Genomic DNA, 16,760 nt, shown 5'->3' on the forward strand with positions numbered 1-16,760 from the left:
CCTTACACTGTGTATAAGACAGTAGTTTTGGAATTGTTAGTTAGATTACATGTTGGTTATTACTGCATTGTCGGAAGTAGAAGCACAAGCATTTCGCTACACTCGCATTAACATCTGCTAACCATGTGTATGTGACAAATAAAATTTGATTTGAACAGGCAGTTAACCCACTGTTCCTAGGTCGTCATTGAAAATAAGAATTTGTTCTTAACTGACTTGCCCAGTTAAATAAAGGTATTTTTTTAAAGAATAAAGAATTAAGGAAGGAAAAATAACAAAATGTAAGAATGGATGGAAGGAAAAAAAGGAAATAAGAGAATGCGAAAGGAAGGTAAGAAGGGATGAGGGAAGTAAGCAAGGACTAAAGGGAGGATACACTGGAAATATTCAAACACATCCTGAGCGTCCCCTCTCTAAGCGTGGTTCCCAGTGCACACACCTGTCCTCACTTGACCGGCTAATCATCCAATAGGTCGGGCCCAATTAGCGCTGTGGGTAACGTCTTGACTGGAGGGCAGACGTGCACATTTAAACCACAGCAGGCTCACCTTGTCTTCTATACACGATGGAGGGGTTTATGTTTTCTCCATACAACTTTAATGGCTATCCGGGCTGCGGTCCCATGATGGCTCCTATCCTCCACGGCAACCCGAAGTTCAAGCCTCACACCTGGGGTAAGGGGAGCATCTACGTGCCTCCCGAAGCGCTGGACTACCTTGACGTGTGTAAACGGGCCCAGCTGAAGGCCATCCTGTCTCAGGTGAATCCCAACCTTACCCCTCGTCTCCGGAAGGCAAACACCAAGGAGTTCGGGGTTCAGGTCAACGCCCAGGTCGACGCGATGGTCCAGTGCTCCCTCGGACCCAAGACGCTGTTCTACCGGGAGAGGAAATTTCCGGTATTTTCGAAGTCGCCTGTGAAGTGCCAGCAGAGTCCTTCGGCGGCTTCTTCTCTGGACCCGAAAGCGTTGCCGAGCACTCCGGTAAACAACGTGCGCTTCTCGCGACCCCTCGCTATCTACTCTCCGGTGTTTGATCGCCGGTTCTTCGCGCTGCCGGTGAAAGCGCCGGATGACAGCGTGTGCTGTGAGGGAGGAGAAGGTGGCGGTAACGGGGCTAGTGATGAGGATGGCGAGGCCGACATTACCGAACAGAAAACGGAGGACCAGGTTAGACCGGAGATCCCGCGTGAGGTTGTCAGGAAACCCCTACACCAGACGGCCAAAGGGTTCAACTTTCAGGTCAGTCGTTCCCGGGGTTTATACTAGGGGAGAATACGAATTCACAATGTAATCGATTCTGGAACATGAATTGAGGAATATCTTGTACTGTGTAGTGTTCTCTGCAATGCGTCCAATTTGCCACCAATATGCCTTTTCTGTTTTTAAATTCACTTCTATTTGAAATGCCAGTCATCCTGTATAGGATGTTGCATATTTAGAACTTTCGATTTGTATGATTCACTTGTTTCGTCTGTAGTTTCTGGAGCAGAAGTACGGCTTTTTCCACTGCAGCCAGTGTAACGTCCGTTGGGAGAGTGCCTATGTGTGGTGCATCTCTGGAACTAGTAAGGTAACTGATCAGTCACTGTCTCTGCCAACGGAAAAATTAGTTTAAAGTTCTGGTCAATAAGCCTTCATGTGCACTGCTTTTTGTTCTGAGGAAATGAGACAGTCCTTTTCTGGACTGTCCTTCAAATATTTATTAAGTTTAATGAACAACTTGTTTCCTCTTAACATGGTTGTCTCATCACCCCCTCTGTGAACACAGGTGTACTTCAAGCAGCTCTGTCGTAAGTGCCAGAATGGATTTAACCCCTACAGAGTGGAGTCTATCCAGTGCAAGGTGAGAGGGGGGGAACACAGCAGGTGCTCGGCATGGTGCCTATGCCCCTTTAGCCTCTGAGGTCACGCATTAAAACAAGGGGGTGGGGAACTTTCTAGATTATGTAGATTTACTTTCATTGTCTTATGTTATGGATACACGGCCTACAGGGGAACTGACATGTCTACCCACCATTCACCAGCAGGGGTGAATGTTGCTGTAATTATTCTCCTGTCTCTCAGATGTGTTCCCAGACCCGGTGCTGCTGTGAGCAGAAGGAGCGGCACATTGACATGAAAAGACCTCATAGACAGGACCTGTGTGGCCGCTGCAGGGGAAAGAGGATTTCCTGTGACACTACCTATAGCTACAAATACATTGTCTGAACTTAAACCATCCCTGCTACAGACCTAACTACAGATCTAGGATCAGATTGAGGCCCATCGTCACCCAATCATCCATAACCTTTTGGTTGACATATCTGGATTTAGATCAGTGGTTAGTGGAAGATGGATGTAAAACCAGTTTTCTAATCCTGGAGGGGAGTGTTTTTTGCCTTTGCTTTAACACCTGACTCGATGAATTTAATTGGCTGTTAGAGCTAGGGCAAACGATACATGTGCACCCCCTTTGGGTGCCCAGGATTGTGACGCATTGCTGTAAGCACAGATCTAGGATCTGATTAGGGAACTGCCAATCCTAAACTTTACTGCCCTTGGCGGGATGCACAACCTGACCTTATACCAGTATCTAGGGCCACAGTATCCTACTCTGAGCCTTCCCACATGGCAGGCTAAACAACACTATGCCACAGAGGTAGAAGTTGACCTTAACCACATATCTAGGATCAGGTCGACCTTCCTCCAATCCTATCCACGGTTGTTAGGGAGGTGGTGGTCAACTTGTTTCTTACCTGCCAAGGTCCTGTCCATGTCTTAAATAGCCTGCCTCATAACTTTTATACTCTTTCCACCGTGATCAACTGAGTGACTCAACTTTTTTTGTAAATATGAAATAAAGTTATTGCAGCATTAACCTATTTGTGGTGTTCGTGAACTAGCTCATCCAATGCACTCTGCTTGTTTTGTGGTGGTCGCGAACTAGCTCATCCAATGCACTCTGCTTGTTTTGTGGTGGTCGCGAACTAGCTCATCCAATGCACTCTGCTACAGCTAACAGGTCATTTACTGGTGTAATGTGACTGTTTGGGGATTCCTTTAACAGGGCAACGAGAACACAACTGAGCTGTACGACTTGATTCCTATCAACAGAAGTGACCCGAAAGGGCACAAACTTTTTTTGAGAGGGTCTTTATTTTGAGACATGGCATCAACTCAATGACTTCACAAAGCTGTAAAACAATTTACAAAGTGAAAACTGTCTTCCTCTACAACGCTTTAAAAATGTGCTTTTTCTTGATGCACACTTTCTCTCTCACACAAACCTTTTGCATCTCATACAAACGCATCAGATAAAATATGAATCTTCTGAATACATGTCGTCCATTACAATATACACATGCATGGCAGTTAAATCAGTTTGACTTGAAGGAACGTGGCGGAAAAATCTATAAAGCTGGTCAGGAATAGGATATAGATAAGACTGAACTCGTGTAGAAAGGAATCACAAGTGACTCACCACAGGAAGTGTCTATGGCCCTGTTCCAATACTTAAATGCATCCTTCCTTGGCCACTGATCAGACCTTACTAGTATCAAACCTCTTTGAACCTTAACCACCCTGGTCAGTGATTCCTTCAAGGCAGGTTGGAAGTTAAGGATGTAAAGTATTGGAACAGGGCCCAGCAGGTATTTGAACAGTAGCTCATGTTTAGTTAAGAACATTTAAACCAGTGGATGTCAGCACCCGTCCATGTGACGGAGTATTTAGTGTGTGTACAACTGTACTCTTTTCCTCCCCCCCAATGTCACAGTTACACATCACAATATAGGATGGTCACGGTAACAAATGGTGTGTGTACATACTAATCAATATAATTGTCTAAAGTTGGCTAGTCTTACAGTGGTCTTGAGGAGCTGGTTCACTAATACACGAGAAGCGTTCAGGTTCAGAAAACCAGGCAACAAGATTAAACACATGAATACTAGTCTGTGTCCCGTCTCTTCACACGATGCAGCTCCATGTGGAGGGGCAGCGATGCAGACGGATCCTAACAGTCTTTATCGTGAATGCCCACTTCTGTCAGTTGTAGAACTAAACATCGTCCGGGTAACCAATGCTAAGTAGAGGCTGTGGATTCTAGAATACAGCATTCCTCTAGGTCAAGCAGTGCACATTTTCCCCTAAAGAGACTCTTTAAACAGTAGATACACACGTGGTGAGAGATATACAACCTTCCAGTCCTTGGCCTCGATCTCTCTCTCTCACAGATAAACAGCATGATTGAATGTCTCTCTCAGTAACGGCTCCTCTCCTCTAAGAAGTCCATGTTAGTGCAATAGAAGCTATGACTCTGGGACAATCACCCACAGGTGAGGCGTCAGGTAGTGGATCCCCAGGTTACCTGGTGGTAACAGATACTTCCCCCATCCTAAGGTTTCACTGAGATCAGGTATTTTCATTCATAGGTTGAATCTGATATCAGGTCAGGTAAATCCTCAGGTTCATCAGGTGTTTCACATTGTCCTTTGGTCTCTCTCGGGGACTTAGGTATTTTAATCCACAGGTGTGGCCAGCATCATCAGGAGTGGTTGAGATCTTCAGGTGTGGCCAGCATCATCAGGAGTGGTTGAGATCTTCAGGTGTGGCCAGCATCATCAGGAGTGGTTGAGATCTTCAGGTGTGGCCAGCATCATCAGGAGTGGTTGAGATCTTCAGGTGTGGCCAGCATCATCAGGAGTGGTTGAGATCTTCAGGTGTGGCCAGCATCATCAGGTGTGGTCAGCATCATCAGGTGTGGCCAGCATCATCAGGTGTGGTTGAGATCTTCAGGTACAGTCAGCATCAAGTGTGGCCAGCATCATCAGGTATGACCAGCATCATCAGGTGAGTCTCTCAGGTGTGAACACCAGAGGGTTGTTTAGGGTTCAGGAGCCCCCCCACTCTGAGTAGGGGCCAGGCGGTGTGACCCAACTTCCCCAGGTAACGGGACAGGGGTGTACCACCCCCTCCGATGGCACAGCAGCACCCCCACCCCGCCTCTGCACCTTGGGCTGGGTCAGGAGGAAGAGGAGGAAGGAGAGGGGCCAGACCTTGTGTGTCTAAGACTGGTTCTGGATGTGTGTAAGGGGAGTACGGGAGGTGTGGTCCACGAGGTGGGATAGCAGGAAATGTGTGTGTGTGCGTAAGGTCGGGCAATGTGTTACCTGGTTTGAGTGGAGTGTGTGTGTTAGGGCTGAGGTTTGGAATGCACTGTAAAGAGTGTGTGTGAGAGGCCTGATGTATGTTTGTGCACTCACAGTGGGGTCTGGAGAGGTCTAGGGGAGGCCAGTAGAAGTCTATGAGTAAGGGCAGAGACAAGTCTATGGTTGAGCTGGAGGGAGAGGCCAGAAGTGAGACTGGGTTTGGTGCAGTAGAGATGGTGGTAGTGGTGTTATGGTCGGGGGTAACAGCACCATCTGCGACGGGATCCGGGGCAGTAGGGGTGACAGGGAGGATGAGGTTTGTCGGGTCAAGGCTAATAAGGGTGGATGAGGGGTACGAGGGGGGCTCCTGTGCTGCTGTCAGAGGCTTGTCCCTGAGGCAGAGGAGTCGGGGAGGTAGGTGTTGACCACCCGGTATCCCTGAGCGCGACGGATCATGTCCCGGATCTCCCCGTTGAGCTCCAGCAGCTTGGAACAGATAAGGCTGAGGTCTTGGCGTGACCCAACCAGGGCGATGGTCCCCGTCTGGCCCAGGGTCTGGTGTCGGAAGTAGACATTGAGGAGGGTCTGCACCTCGCTCTCTGACCCACCGCCAAACACACCGTTAGGCCACAGCCTCCTGGAAGGGGGGAGGGGGGAAGGGGAAGAGAGAAAAGGATCAGTGATCAAAATGAGTATTGTAAAAGATTTGTGATCTTTCTCAGTCTGTCTTTACGCCACTGATGAGGACAGAGTTTTTATTCTCAGCAACATAACAAAATAGTGTGTGTGTGTGTGAATGTTTGTGTGTGTGTGTGTGTGTGAATGTCTGTGTGTGTGTGTGAATGTCTGTGTGTGTGTGTGTGTGTGAATGTTTGTGTGTGTGAGTGTGTGTGTGTGTGAATGTCTGTGTGTGAGTGTGTGTGAGAATGTGTGACTGTGTTGTGTGTGTGTGTGTGTGTGTGTGTGTGTGTGAGAGAATGTGTGTGTGTGAGTGTGTGTGTGTGTGTGTCTATGCATGCTTGTTTTGTATCTCACCTGCACTCGTGGATGTAGCGTATGGCCTTGCTGAACTCCTGGTTGTTGAGGCACTCCAGGATGGCCTGTACGGCTGCCTCGGGGGAGCTGAAGTTGGGCAGGGCGGCAGAGGCCTGGGTCTGGGTGTGGGCCAGGTGTGTGTGTTCCAGGTTGCTAGCCACCGCTGCCTCTGCTGCTCTTAGACTGGTCTTTAGGTCACTCAGCTCTCGAGACATGTTAAGCAGCTACAGAGGGGAGAGAGGAAGGGAGAGAGGAAGGGAGAGGGGAGGGATGGAGAGGGGGAGGGAGGGATGGAGAGAGAGGGGGGAGGGAGGGATGGAGAGAGGGGGAGGGGGATGGGAGGGGAGGGGGAGGGAGGGATGGAGGGGGAGGGAGGGATGGGAGGGAGAGAGGGGGAGGGAGGGATGGAGGGAGAGAGGGAGGGAGGCATGGGAGGGAGAGGGAGGGAGGCAGGGAGAGAGGGAGGGAGGCAGGGAGAGATGGAGGGAGGCAGGGAGAGAGGGAGAGATGGAGGGAGGGGGTAAATAGGGGACGAGACAGAGGGGAGAGGGAGGGGGGACGTGTAGAGAGAAGGAGGGGAAGAGGGAAAGAGAGAGAGAGAGATGAGTGTGTGCCCATATATATTACTTTTGTGAAAACAAATCAACGGATCAACGTAAAGAGGAAGAAATGAAAAAAAAGCTAAAATAATCTCTTGATTCATCTTCAACAGGTACACAACAGCTAACAAAGCTGACTAACAAAATACATTGAGTGTGTGTTTGTCTGTTTATAGAATTGTCTCTAGGTCGCTTCTGAAGCATCCAATCGCAGTCCTTCTCTTACCTCAGGCACAGCGCTGACAGCATGGACCTGTCCAATCAGCTTGCAGTAGGACTGGAAGAGGAGGAGCAGCTGGAAGTGAAGCTTGTAGAGACGCTGACACAGCTCCAGTTGCTGAGAGGAGAGAGAGGACGGATTTATAGACAGTACAGTACAGTACAATACAGTACAGGACACACACACAATCCTCAACCTGAGCCATCTAAATCAATTCATACATTGTATTGTTGTGTTGGTTATATTGGCCGCAGTAGAATCAGCAGTTACTGAAAAGGAACACTAAAGGGTGAAGTGAGAAAACATAGTAGATCATATTAAATAATAGTAGATCATAGTAGATCCTATTAAATCATAGTAGATCCTATTAAATCATAGTAGATCATATTAAATAATAGTAGGTCATATTAAATCATAGTAGATCATAGTAAATAATAGTAGATCATATTAAATTAAAGTAGATCATAGTAGATCCTATTAAATCATCGTAGATCATATTGTCACGCCCTGGTCGAAGTATTTTGTGTTTATCTTTATTTATTTGGTCAGGCCAGGGTGTGGCATGGATTTTTGTATGTGGTGTGTATATATGGGGGATTGTAGCTAGTGGGGTGTTCTAGATAAGTCTATGGCTGTCTGAAGTGGTTCTCAATCAGAGGCAGGTGTTTATCGTTGTCTCTGATTGGGAACCATATTTAGGCAGCCATATTCTTTGAGTTTGGTGTGGGTGATTGTCCTTAGTGTCCTGATGTCCTTGTTCTGTGTTAGTTTACACAAGTATAGGCTGTTTCGGTTTTCGTTACGTTTATTGTTTTGTAGTGTTTGTGTTTAGTGTGTTTGTCATTAAACATGGATCGTAATCTACACGCTGCATTTTGGTCCGACTCTCCTTCACCACAAGAGAACCGTTACACATATTAAATCATAGTAGATCCTATTAAATAATAGTAGATCATAGTAGATCCTATTAAATCATAGTAGATCATAGTAAATCATAGTAGATAGGACTTAGTAAAGGACTTAGTAAAGCACTTAGTAAAGGACTTAGTAAAGGACTTACTGCCAGAGATTCCATTTGCTACACAGCGAGAGAGCATGTTACGAGGCGAAAGAGAGAGAGGGAGGCGAGAAACACACATCAATCAAACACATGCAGTAGAGTAGAGTAGAGTATAGCACAGCATAGTATAGTATAGTGCACTGTAGCATAGTGGGTAGTATAGCATGTAGTAGAGTATCATGTATAATATAGTATAGTATAGCATAGTATGTAGTATAGTGTGCAGTATAGTGCATAGCATAGTGTATTATATAGTATAGTGCATAGCATAGTGTATTATATAGTATAGTGCATAGCATAGTGTATTATATAGTATAGTGCATAGCATAGTGTATTATATAGTATAGTGCATAGCATAGTGTATTATATAGTATAGTGCATAGTATAGTGTATTATATAGTATAGTGCATAGCATAGTGTATTATATAGTATAGTGCATAGCATATTGTATTATATAGTATAGTGCATAGCATAGTGTATTATATAGTATAGTGCATAGCATAGTGTATTATATAGTATAGTGCATAGCATATTGTATTATATAGTATAGTGCATAGCATAGTGTATTATATAGTATAGTGCATAGCATAGTGTATTATATAGTATAGTGCATAGCATAGTGTATTATATAGTATAGTGCATAGCATAGTGTATTATATAGTATAGTGCATAGCATAGTGTATTATATAGTATAGTGCATAGCATAGTGTATTATATAGTATAGTGCATAGCATAGTGTATTATATAGTATAGTGCATAGCATAGTGTATTATATAGTATAGTGCATAGCATAGTGTATTATATAGTATAGTGCATAGCATAGTGTATTATATAGTATAGTGCATAGCATAGTGTATTATATAGTATAGTGCATAGCATAGTGTATTATATAGTATAGTGCATAGCATAGTGTATTATATAGTATAGTGCATAGCATAGTGTATTATATAGTATAGTGCATAGCATAGTGTATTATATAGTATAGTGCATAGTATAGTGTATTATATAGTATAGTGCATAGCATAATGTATTATATAGTATAGTGCATAGCATAGTGTATTATATAGTATAGTGCATAGCATAGTGTATTATATAGTATAGTGCATAGCATAGTGTATTATATAGTATAGTGCATAGCATAGTGTATTATATAGTATAGTGCATAGCATAGTGTATTATATGGTATAGTGCATAGCATAGTGTATTATATAGTATAGTGCATAGCATAGTGTATTATATAGTATAGTGCATAGCATAGTGTATTATATAGTATAGTGCATAGCATAGTGTATTATATAGTATAGTGCATAGTGTATTATATAGTATAGTGCATAGCATAGTGTATTATATAGTATAGTGCATAGCATAGTGTATTATATAGTATAGTGCATAGCATAGTGTATTATATAGTATAGTGCATAGCATAGTGTATTATATGGTATAGTGCATAGCATAGTGTATTATATAGTATAGTGCATAGCATAGTGTATTATATAGTATAGTGCATAGTATAGTAGAATTCAATCCTTTTTGTTTCAATGTGAACTCTTTTCTTTTACAGGTTAATATGTTTCGGCCTGGTCCCAGATCTGTGTGCAGTAGAGTATAGTGATTAGTATAATATATAGTATAGTATACAGTATAGCATCGTATATACTATGGTGTATAGTATAGTGTGTAGTAGAGTATAGTGCATTGCAGTATAGTACAGTGTATTGTGTATAGTGTAGAGTGCAGTATAGCGCACTGTGTGGTATAGTGTGTAGTATTGTGTGCAGTAGAGCATAGTGTATAGTATAGTGTGTAGTAGCGTAGAGTATAGTGCATAGTATAGTGCATAGTATAGTATATAGCGCATAGTATTGTATAGTATAGTGTGTAGTAGCGTAGAGTATAGTGCATAGTATAGTATAGTGCATAGTATTGTGGAGCATAGTGTATATTATATAGTATAGTGTACAGTATAGTATATAGTGTATAGTATATAGTGTATAGTATAGTGTATAGTATAGTGCATAGCACATAGTATAGTAGGGTATAGTATAGTGTATAGTATATTATTGTGTAGTAGAGCATAGAGTATAGTGTAGTTTATAGCATAGTGTGTAGTAAATTGTAGTATAGTGTATAGCATAGTATAGTGTATGATATAGGGCATAGTATAGTGTATGGTATAGTATTGTATGGTGTAGTAGATCATAGAGTATAGTATAGTGTATAGTGCAGTGTATAGTATATGGTATGGAGTGTAGTATAGAGTACAGTACAGTGTATAGTGCATAGTATAGTGTATAGTATGGTGTATAGTATAGTATAGTGTATAGTATACAGCATATCATAGTGTATAGTATAGAGTATATCATGGTATCGAGCATAGTATAGAGTATAGTGCACAGTATAGCACAGCGTGTAGTAGAGTATAGTATTGTGTATAGTATAGTACATAGTATAGTGGGTGGTATAGTGTGCAGTAGACTATATTATAGTGTATAATATAGTATGGTGTACAGTATAGTGTGTGGTATAGTGCAGTATAGTACATTATAATGTATAGTATAGTCTGTAGTATAGTATCATGTAGTGAAGTGTAGTGTATAGTCTAGTGTGTAGTACAGTATAGTGTATAGTGTGTAGTAGAGTATTGTATGGTGTAGTGTATAATATAGTACAGTGTGTATAGTGGCGTGTATAGTATAGTGTGTAGTAGAGTATAGTATGGTGTAGTGTATAGTATAGTACAGTGCATAGTATAGTGTGTAATAGATTATAGTATATAGTGTGTAGTATAGTATAGTATATAGTACATAGTGCATAGTATGGAGTATATTATAGTATGTAGTATACTGTATAGTATAGTGTATAAAACCCATTGTTTCCGTCATTGGAAATAAGAATTTGTTCTTAACTGACTTCCCTTATTTAAATAAAGGTAAAAAAATAAAAATAATAGTGTATAGTGTGTTGTCAAGCATAGTGTGTTGTAGAGTATAGTAGTGTGTAGCATAGTGTATGGTCCCCCTACACAAGGACATTAAATACACCTGGGGAGAGAGGAGTGTGTGGTCAGTTTATTGTTTTAAACTACAGTGAGACAGGTGCGTGTTGTCAAGGGGACTTATTGATTCCTTACCTTCTCCTCTGAGTCTCCTGGCTGACAGGTAATCACGCCATCGCCAGGGCACCTGGGAAACGTGTCCTTACAGTTCCTCAGCCACTGGAAACGGAGAAGAGAAAGTGAAAAGGAGGGGAAGAGAGAAAAAAAAGAGAGAGGGGAGGAGTGTTACTTATCAGGGCTTGTTAGACTGGCCAAGGTGCTACAGATAACCCTATGATAAGGAGACACTGTAGTGTTATCATAGAGTTATCTGTAAGCACCTTGGGTTTGAGAAAAGAGATTTACAGATCAAAGTCATTACCGTTATGGGTAGTAGTGACTTAAAAGGATATTTCAAGATTTTGGCAATGAGGCCCGTTACAGTGCATTTAGAAAACATTTCAGATCCCCTGAATTTTTCCACATTTTGTTACGTTACAGCCTTATTCTAAAATATATATATTTTTAATCGTCATCAATCTACACACAATACCCCATAATGACATCACAATACCCCATAATGACATCACAATGCCCCATAATGACATCACAATACCCCATAATGACAAAGCAAAAACTGGTGTTAGGACATTTTTGCAAATGTATTCAAAATAAAAAACCTTATTTACATCAGTATTCAGACCCTTTACTATGAGACTCGAAATTGAGCTTAGATCTTTCTACCACTTGATTGGAGTACAACTGTGGTAAATTCAACTGATGTGACATGATTTGGAAAGGAACACATCTGTCTATATAAGGTCCCTACAGTTGACAGTGCATGTCAGAGCAAAAATCAAGTCATGACATTGAAGGAATTGTCCATAGAGCTCTGAGACAGGATTGTGTCGAGGCACAGATCTGGGGAAGGGTACCAAAAAATGTCTGCAGCATTGAAGGTCCCCAAAAACACAGTGGCCTCCATCACTCTTAAATGGAAGAAGTTTGGAACAACCAAGACTCTTCCTAGAGCTGTCCACCAAGGCCAAACTGAGCAATCAGGGGAGAAGGGAGGAGACCAAGAACCCAATGGTCACTCTGACAGAGCTCCAGAGTTCCTCTGTGGAGATGGTTGTCCTTCTGGATGGAAGGTTCTCCCATCTGTGCAGCACTCCAGCAATCAGGCCTATATGGTAGAGTGGCCAGACGGATGCCACTCCTCAGGAAAAGGCACATGACAGCACCCAAAGGACTCTCAGACTATGAGAAATAAGATTCTCTGGTCTGATGAAACCAAGATTGAACTCTTTGACCTGAATGCCAAGCGTCACGTCTGGAGGAAACCTGGCACCATCCCTATGGTGAAGCATGGTGGTGGCAGCATCATGCTGTGGGGATGTTTCTAGTCAGGATCGACTGAAAGATGAACGGAGAAAAGTACAGAGAGATCCTTGATGAAAACCTGCTCCAGAGCGCTCAGGACCTCAGACTAGGGTGAAGGTTCACCTTTCAACGGGACAACAACCCTAAGCACACAGCCAAGACAATGCAGAAGTGGCTTCGGGACAAGTCTCTGAATGTCCTTGAGTGGCCCAGCCAGAGCCCGGACTTGAACCTGATCGAACATACCTCTCGAGAGACCTGAAAATAGCTGTGCAGCGACACTCCCCATCCAACCTGACAGAGCTTGAGAGGATCTGCAGAGAAGAATGGGAGAAGCTCTGCAAATATAGGTGTGCCAAGCTTGTAGCGTCATAACCAAAAAGACTCGAGGCTGTAATTGCCGCACAAGGCACTTCAACAAAGTACTGAGTAAAGGGTCTGAATACTTATGTAAATGTGATAATTCAGTTTTTATAAATTTGCCCAAATATCTAATAACCTGTTGTTGCTTTGTCATTGTGGGGTATTGTGATGTCATTATGGGGTACTGTGATGTCATTATGGAGTATTGTGTGTAGATTGATGAGGGAAAAAAACCATTGAATCAATTTTAGAATAAGGCTGTAACGTAACAAAATGTGGAAAAAGTCAAGGGGTCTGAATACTTTCCGAATGCACTGTATCTACTTCCCCAGAGTCAGATGAACTTGTGGATACTATTTTTATGTCTCTGTGTGTAGTATGAAGGATGTTACGGGTAGTTTCATGAGCCAATGCTAACTGAGCGTTAGCACAATGACTGGAAGTCTATGGGTATCTACTAGCATTAGCATAAAAATGGTCTCCACAAGTTCATCTGACTCTGGGGAATTAGATAAAGGTCATCATTGCCAGATCAATCAAAGTCAGTATCTTTATGGGTTGTAATGTCTAAACAGCTCAAAGTAAGTATCGGTATGGGTATTTAGTGTCTTACTGAGACAGCGGCCTCTTCTCTGTTGTTGTAGGTGTCCAGATACTCCTGCAGCTCCAACACACTGAACTTCATCTTCTCTAGTAAACCATAGGAGATGATCTGGAGTGAGGGAACAGAAGAGGAGAAGAGGAGGGGAGTAGTGGAGAATGATAGGAGAGGCAGGAGGAGAGGAGAGCAGAGGAGAAAGAGGGGAGAGAAGGATAGGAGAGGTGGGAGGAGAGGAGAGGCGGGAGGAGAGGAGAGGGGAGAGAAGGATAGGAGAGGTAGGAGGAGAGGAGAAGGATAGGAAAGAGGCGGGAGGAGAGGCGAGAGATAGGAGAGGCGAGAGATAGGAGAGGCAGGAGGAGAGGAGGAGAAAGAGTGGAGAGAAAGAGAGGAGAGGCGGGAGGAGAAAGAGAGGGAAAGGAGAGGAGGAGAAGGAGAGGGATAGGAAAGGAGAGGAAGAGAGGAGAAGGATAGGAGAGTCGGGAGGAGAGGAGAGGCGGGAGCAGAGGAGAAGGAGAAAGAGAGGTGTAAGATGTAGGAGGAGAGGAGAAGGAGAAAGAGAGGTGTAAGATGTAGGAGGAGAGGAGAAGGAGAAAGAGAGGTGTAAGATGTAGGAGGAGAGGAGAAGGAGAAAGAGAGGTGTAAGATGTAGGAGGAGAGGAGAAGGAGAAAGAGAGGTGTAAGATGTAGGAGGAGAGGAGAGGCGGGTGGAGAGGAGAAGGAGAAAGAGAGGTGTAAGATGTAGGAGGAGAGGAGAAGGAGAAAGACAGGTGTAAGATGTAGGAGGAGAGGAGAAGGAGAAAGAGAGGTGTAAGAAGTAGGAGGAGAGGAGAGGCGGGTGGAGAGGAGAAGGAGAAAGAGAGGTGTAAGATGTAGGAGGGAAAGAGTTAAATATATAAGAGGGTTGTTCATGTATCAACTAGAGTTCTCACCATACCAGAATATAGACTTAAATACCAATACCAGGTTTAGTATCAGGATTCTCCATACCGTCACCATACTCAATACCAAAACAATACCATGGCAAAAGAGAAGTCATTAACCAGTCAGAGAACGGCAGTTGATGCAGACAGATACAATTTTGAGTTCAATATCATTCGATTAAAAATTATTATTATTTTTTTTCAGACAGCCATGTATGCATTAACAAATAAATTATACAATCATACAATTAATTAGACTTTGTTTTGTTTTTAACAATCTAACAACATAATGGTAATCATTTTACAGATTTTACAGAGGCGTTGTCGTGCCCTCTTCACGACTGTGTTGGTGTGTGTGGGCCAGGAAAATTCCGTAGTGATGTGGACACTGAGGAACTCGCTCCACTACAGCCCGACGTGGTTGGGGGCGTGCCCTAACCCTTAAAGAGTTATAGTCTGTATGGACTTTGTTTTGCGAACAAGAAAAACGGTGTCAACATTTCTACATGCCGTGTAGCATTACTCAAATGTGGGGCTCTAACATGATGCAGCCCAGACTCCCAGCCCAGACTCCCAGCCCAGACTCCCAGCGCAGACTCCCAGCGCAGACTCCCAGCGCAGACTCCCAATCGAGACTCCCAGTGCAGACTAGCAGCGGATAAGTGGAGCCATGATGCAGCGCAGACTCCCAGCCCAGACTCCCAGCCCAGCCCAGACTCCCAGCCCAGACTCCCAGCCAGCCCAGACTCCCAGCGAGCCCAGACTCCCAGCCCAGCCCAGACTCCCAGCCCAGACTCCCAGCCAGACTCCCAGCCCATACTCCCAGCCCATACTCCCAGCCCAGACTCCCAGCCCAGACTCCCAGCCCAGACTAGCAGTGGGTAAGTGGAGCTAACATGATGCAGACTCCCAGCCCAGACTCCCAGCCCAGACTCCCACCCCAGACTCCCAGCCCAGACTCCCAGCCCAGACTAGCAGTGGGTAAGTGGAGCTAACATGATGCAGCCCAGACTCCCAGTGGGTAAGTGGAGCCCAGACTCCCAGCCCATACTCCCAGCCCATACCCCAGCCCATACTCCCAGCCCAGACTCCCAGCCCAGACTCCCAGCCCAGACTAGCAGTGGGTAAGTGGAGCTAACATGATGCAGCCCAGACTCCCAGCCCAGACTCCCAGTCCAGACTCCCAGCCCAGACTCCCAGCCCAGACTAGCAGTGGGTAAGTGGAGCAGACAGGGTGCAGCCCATACTCCCAGCCCATACTCCCAGCCCAGACTCCCAGCCCAGACTCCCAGCCCAGACTCCCAGCCCAGACTCCCAGCCCAGACTAGCAGTGGGTAAGTGGAGCAGACAGGGTGCAGCCCATACTCCCAGCCCATACTCCCAGCCCATACTCCCAGCCCAGACTCCCAGCCCAGACTCCCAGCCCAGACTAGCAGTGGGTAAGTGGAGCAGACAGGGTGCAGCCCATACTCCCAGCCCATACTCCCAGCCCATACTCCCAGCCCAGACTCCCAGCCCCCAGACTCCCAGCCCAGACTCCCACCCCAGACTCCCAGACTCCCAGCCCAGACTCCCAGCCCAGACTAGCAGTGGGTAAGTGGAGCTAACATGATGATCCCAGCCCAGAGCCCAGTCCAGACTCCCAGCCCAGACTCCCAGCCCAGACTAGCAGTGGGTAAGTGGAGCTAACATGATGCAGCCCAGACTCCCAGCCCAGACTCCCAGTCCAGACTCCCAGTAAGTGTAGCAGACAGGGTGTGTGCTATAATGGGGGTAGGCAGGCTGTGCTGATAAAGGCTTGATCCATGAGACATTTGACAGAAGAACTGAAAGTAACAAATTATAGTACGAAAAAGTACAGACGTTTTGGTATACCTTGCAACACTAGTACCAACTCAAACCTAAAAGTTTGACATTACTTACTGATTACAACCAATGGAAATGATTGTTTGATATTTCTATGAAAACACCAAATAAATTGCTATATTTTCAGTCATACAAATGCTATGGTTTGAGTCGAGTCAGCCCTACTCACCGTATCAGCGTCTACGTAGAGCGTGGGGCAGTCGGAACACGTTGTCAACATCTCAGATGACCTCACAAACTTTGACCCGATGCCCCTCAGGCCGTCTCCTAGGTAACCAGCGGCGTCACTGGTCAGGGAACAGAACTTAGTCTGGATGTTCTGAGAAGAGAGAGAGAGAGAGGGAGAGAGAAAGAAAGAGGAGGAGACATTTAATGTTATATAAAACAGTTACACCAATGACATCACCCCCAATGACTGTTACACCAATGACTGCATAGAACTTTCCAGAGTTTGATCAGTTGATTTATTGATTGACTGACTGACTGATCAATCGACTGATTGATTACCTGGAAGAGCGATGAGAAGACATGGAAAGTATAGACGGCACAGGA

General features: G+C 44.6%; 2 protein-coding genes across 2 annotated transcripts in view; one reads left to right on the top strand and one right to left on the bottom strand.

The window, feature by feature from the left end:
* The first annotated feature begins 433 nt into the window (after positions 1–433).
* zar1l (zygote arrest 1-like) lies at positions 434–2,862 on the top strand. Its single transcript, XM_024398196.2, has 4 exons — positions 434–1,240; positions 1,479–1,571; positions 1,770–1,844; positions 2,066–2,862. The coding sequence occupies exons 1-4, from the start codon at positions 566–568 to the stop codon at positions 2,207–2,209; spliced, it is 987 nt and encodes a 328-aa protein (XP_024253964.1). The 5' UTR covers positions 434–565; the 3' UTR covers positions 2,210–2,862.
* A 1,752-nt stretch (positions 2,863–4,614) lies between these two features.
* The window catches only part of fryb (furry homolog b (Drosophila)), a 181,240-nt gene continuing 169,094 nt past the window's right edge, over positions 4,615–16,760 (bottom strand). The window contains exons 57-63 of the mRNA XM_042311233.1: positions 16,716–16,760; positions 16,378–16,527; positions 13,435–13,533; positions 11,172–11,255; positions 6,988–7,098; positions 6,163–6,386; positions 4,615–5,764 (exon numbers count right to left, since the gene is read on the bottom strand). The exon at positions 16,716–16,760 is cut by the window's right edge and continues 160 nt beyond it. Coding sequence (XP_042167167.1) covers positions 5,506–5,764; positions 6,163–6,386; positions 6,988–7,098; positions 11,172–11,255; positions 13,435–13,533; positions 16,378–16,527; positions 16,716–16,760 — 972 coding nt within the window. The 3' untranslated portion in view covers positions 4,615–5,505. The remainder of the gene's footprint in view (positions 5,765–6,162; positions 6,387–6,987; positions 7,099–11,171; positions 11,256–13,434; positions 13,534–16,377; positions 16,528–16,715) is intronic.

This window comes from Oncorhynchus tshawytscha, linkage group LG33, assembly GCF_018296145.1.
Source record: "Oncorhynchus tshawytscha isolate Ot180627B linkage group LG33, Otsh_v2.0, whole genome shotgun sequence".
Classification (NCBI taxonomy): Eukaryota; Metazoa; Chordata; class Actinopteri; order Salmoniformes; family Salmonidae; genus Oncorhynchus; species Oncorhynchus tshawytscha.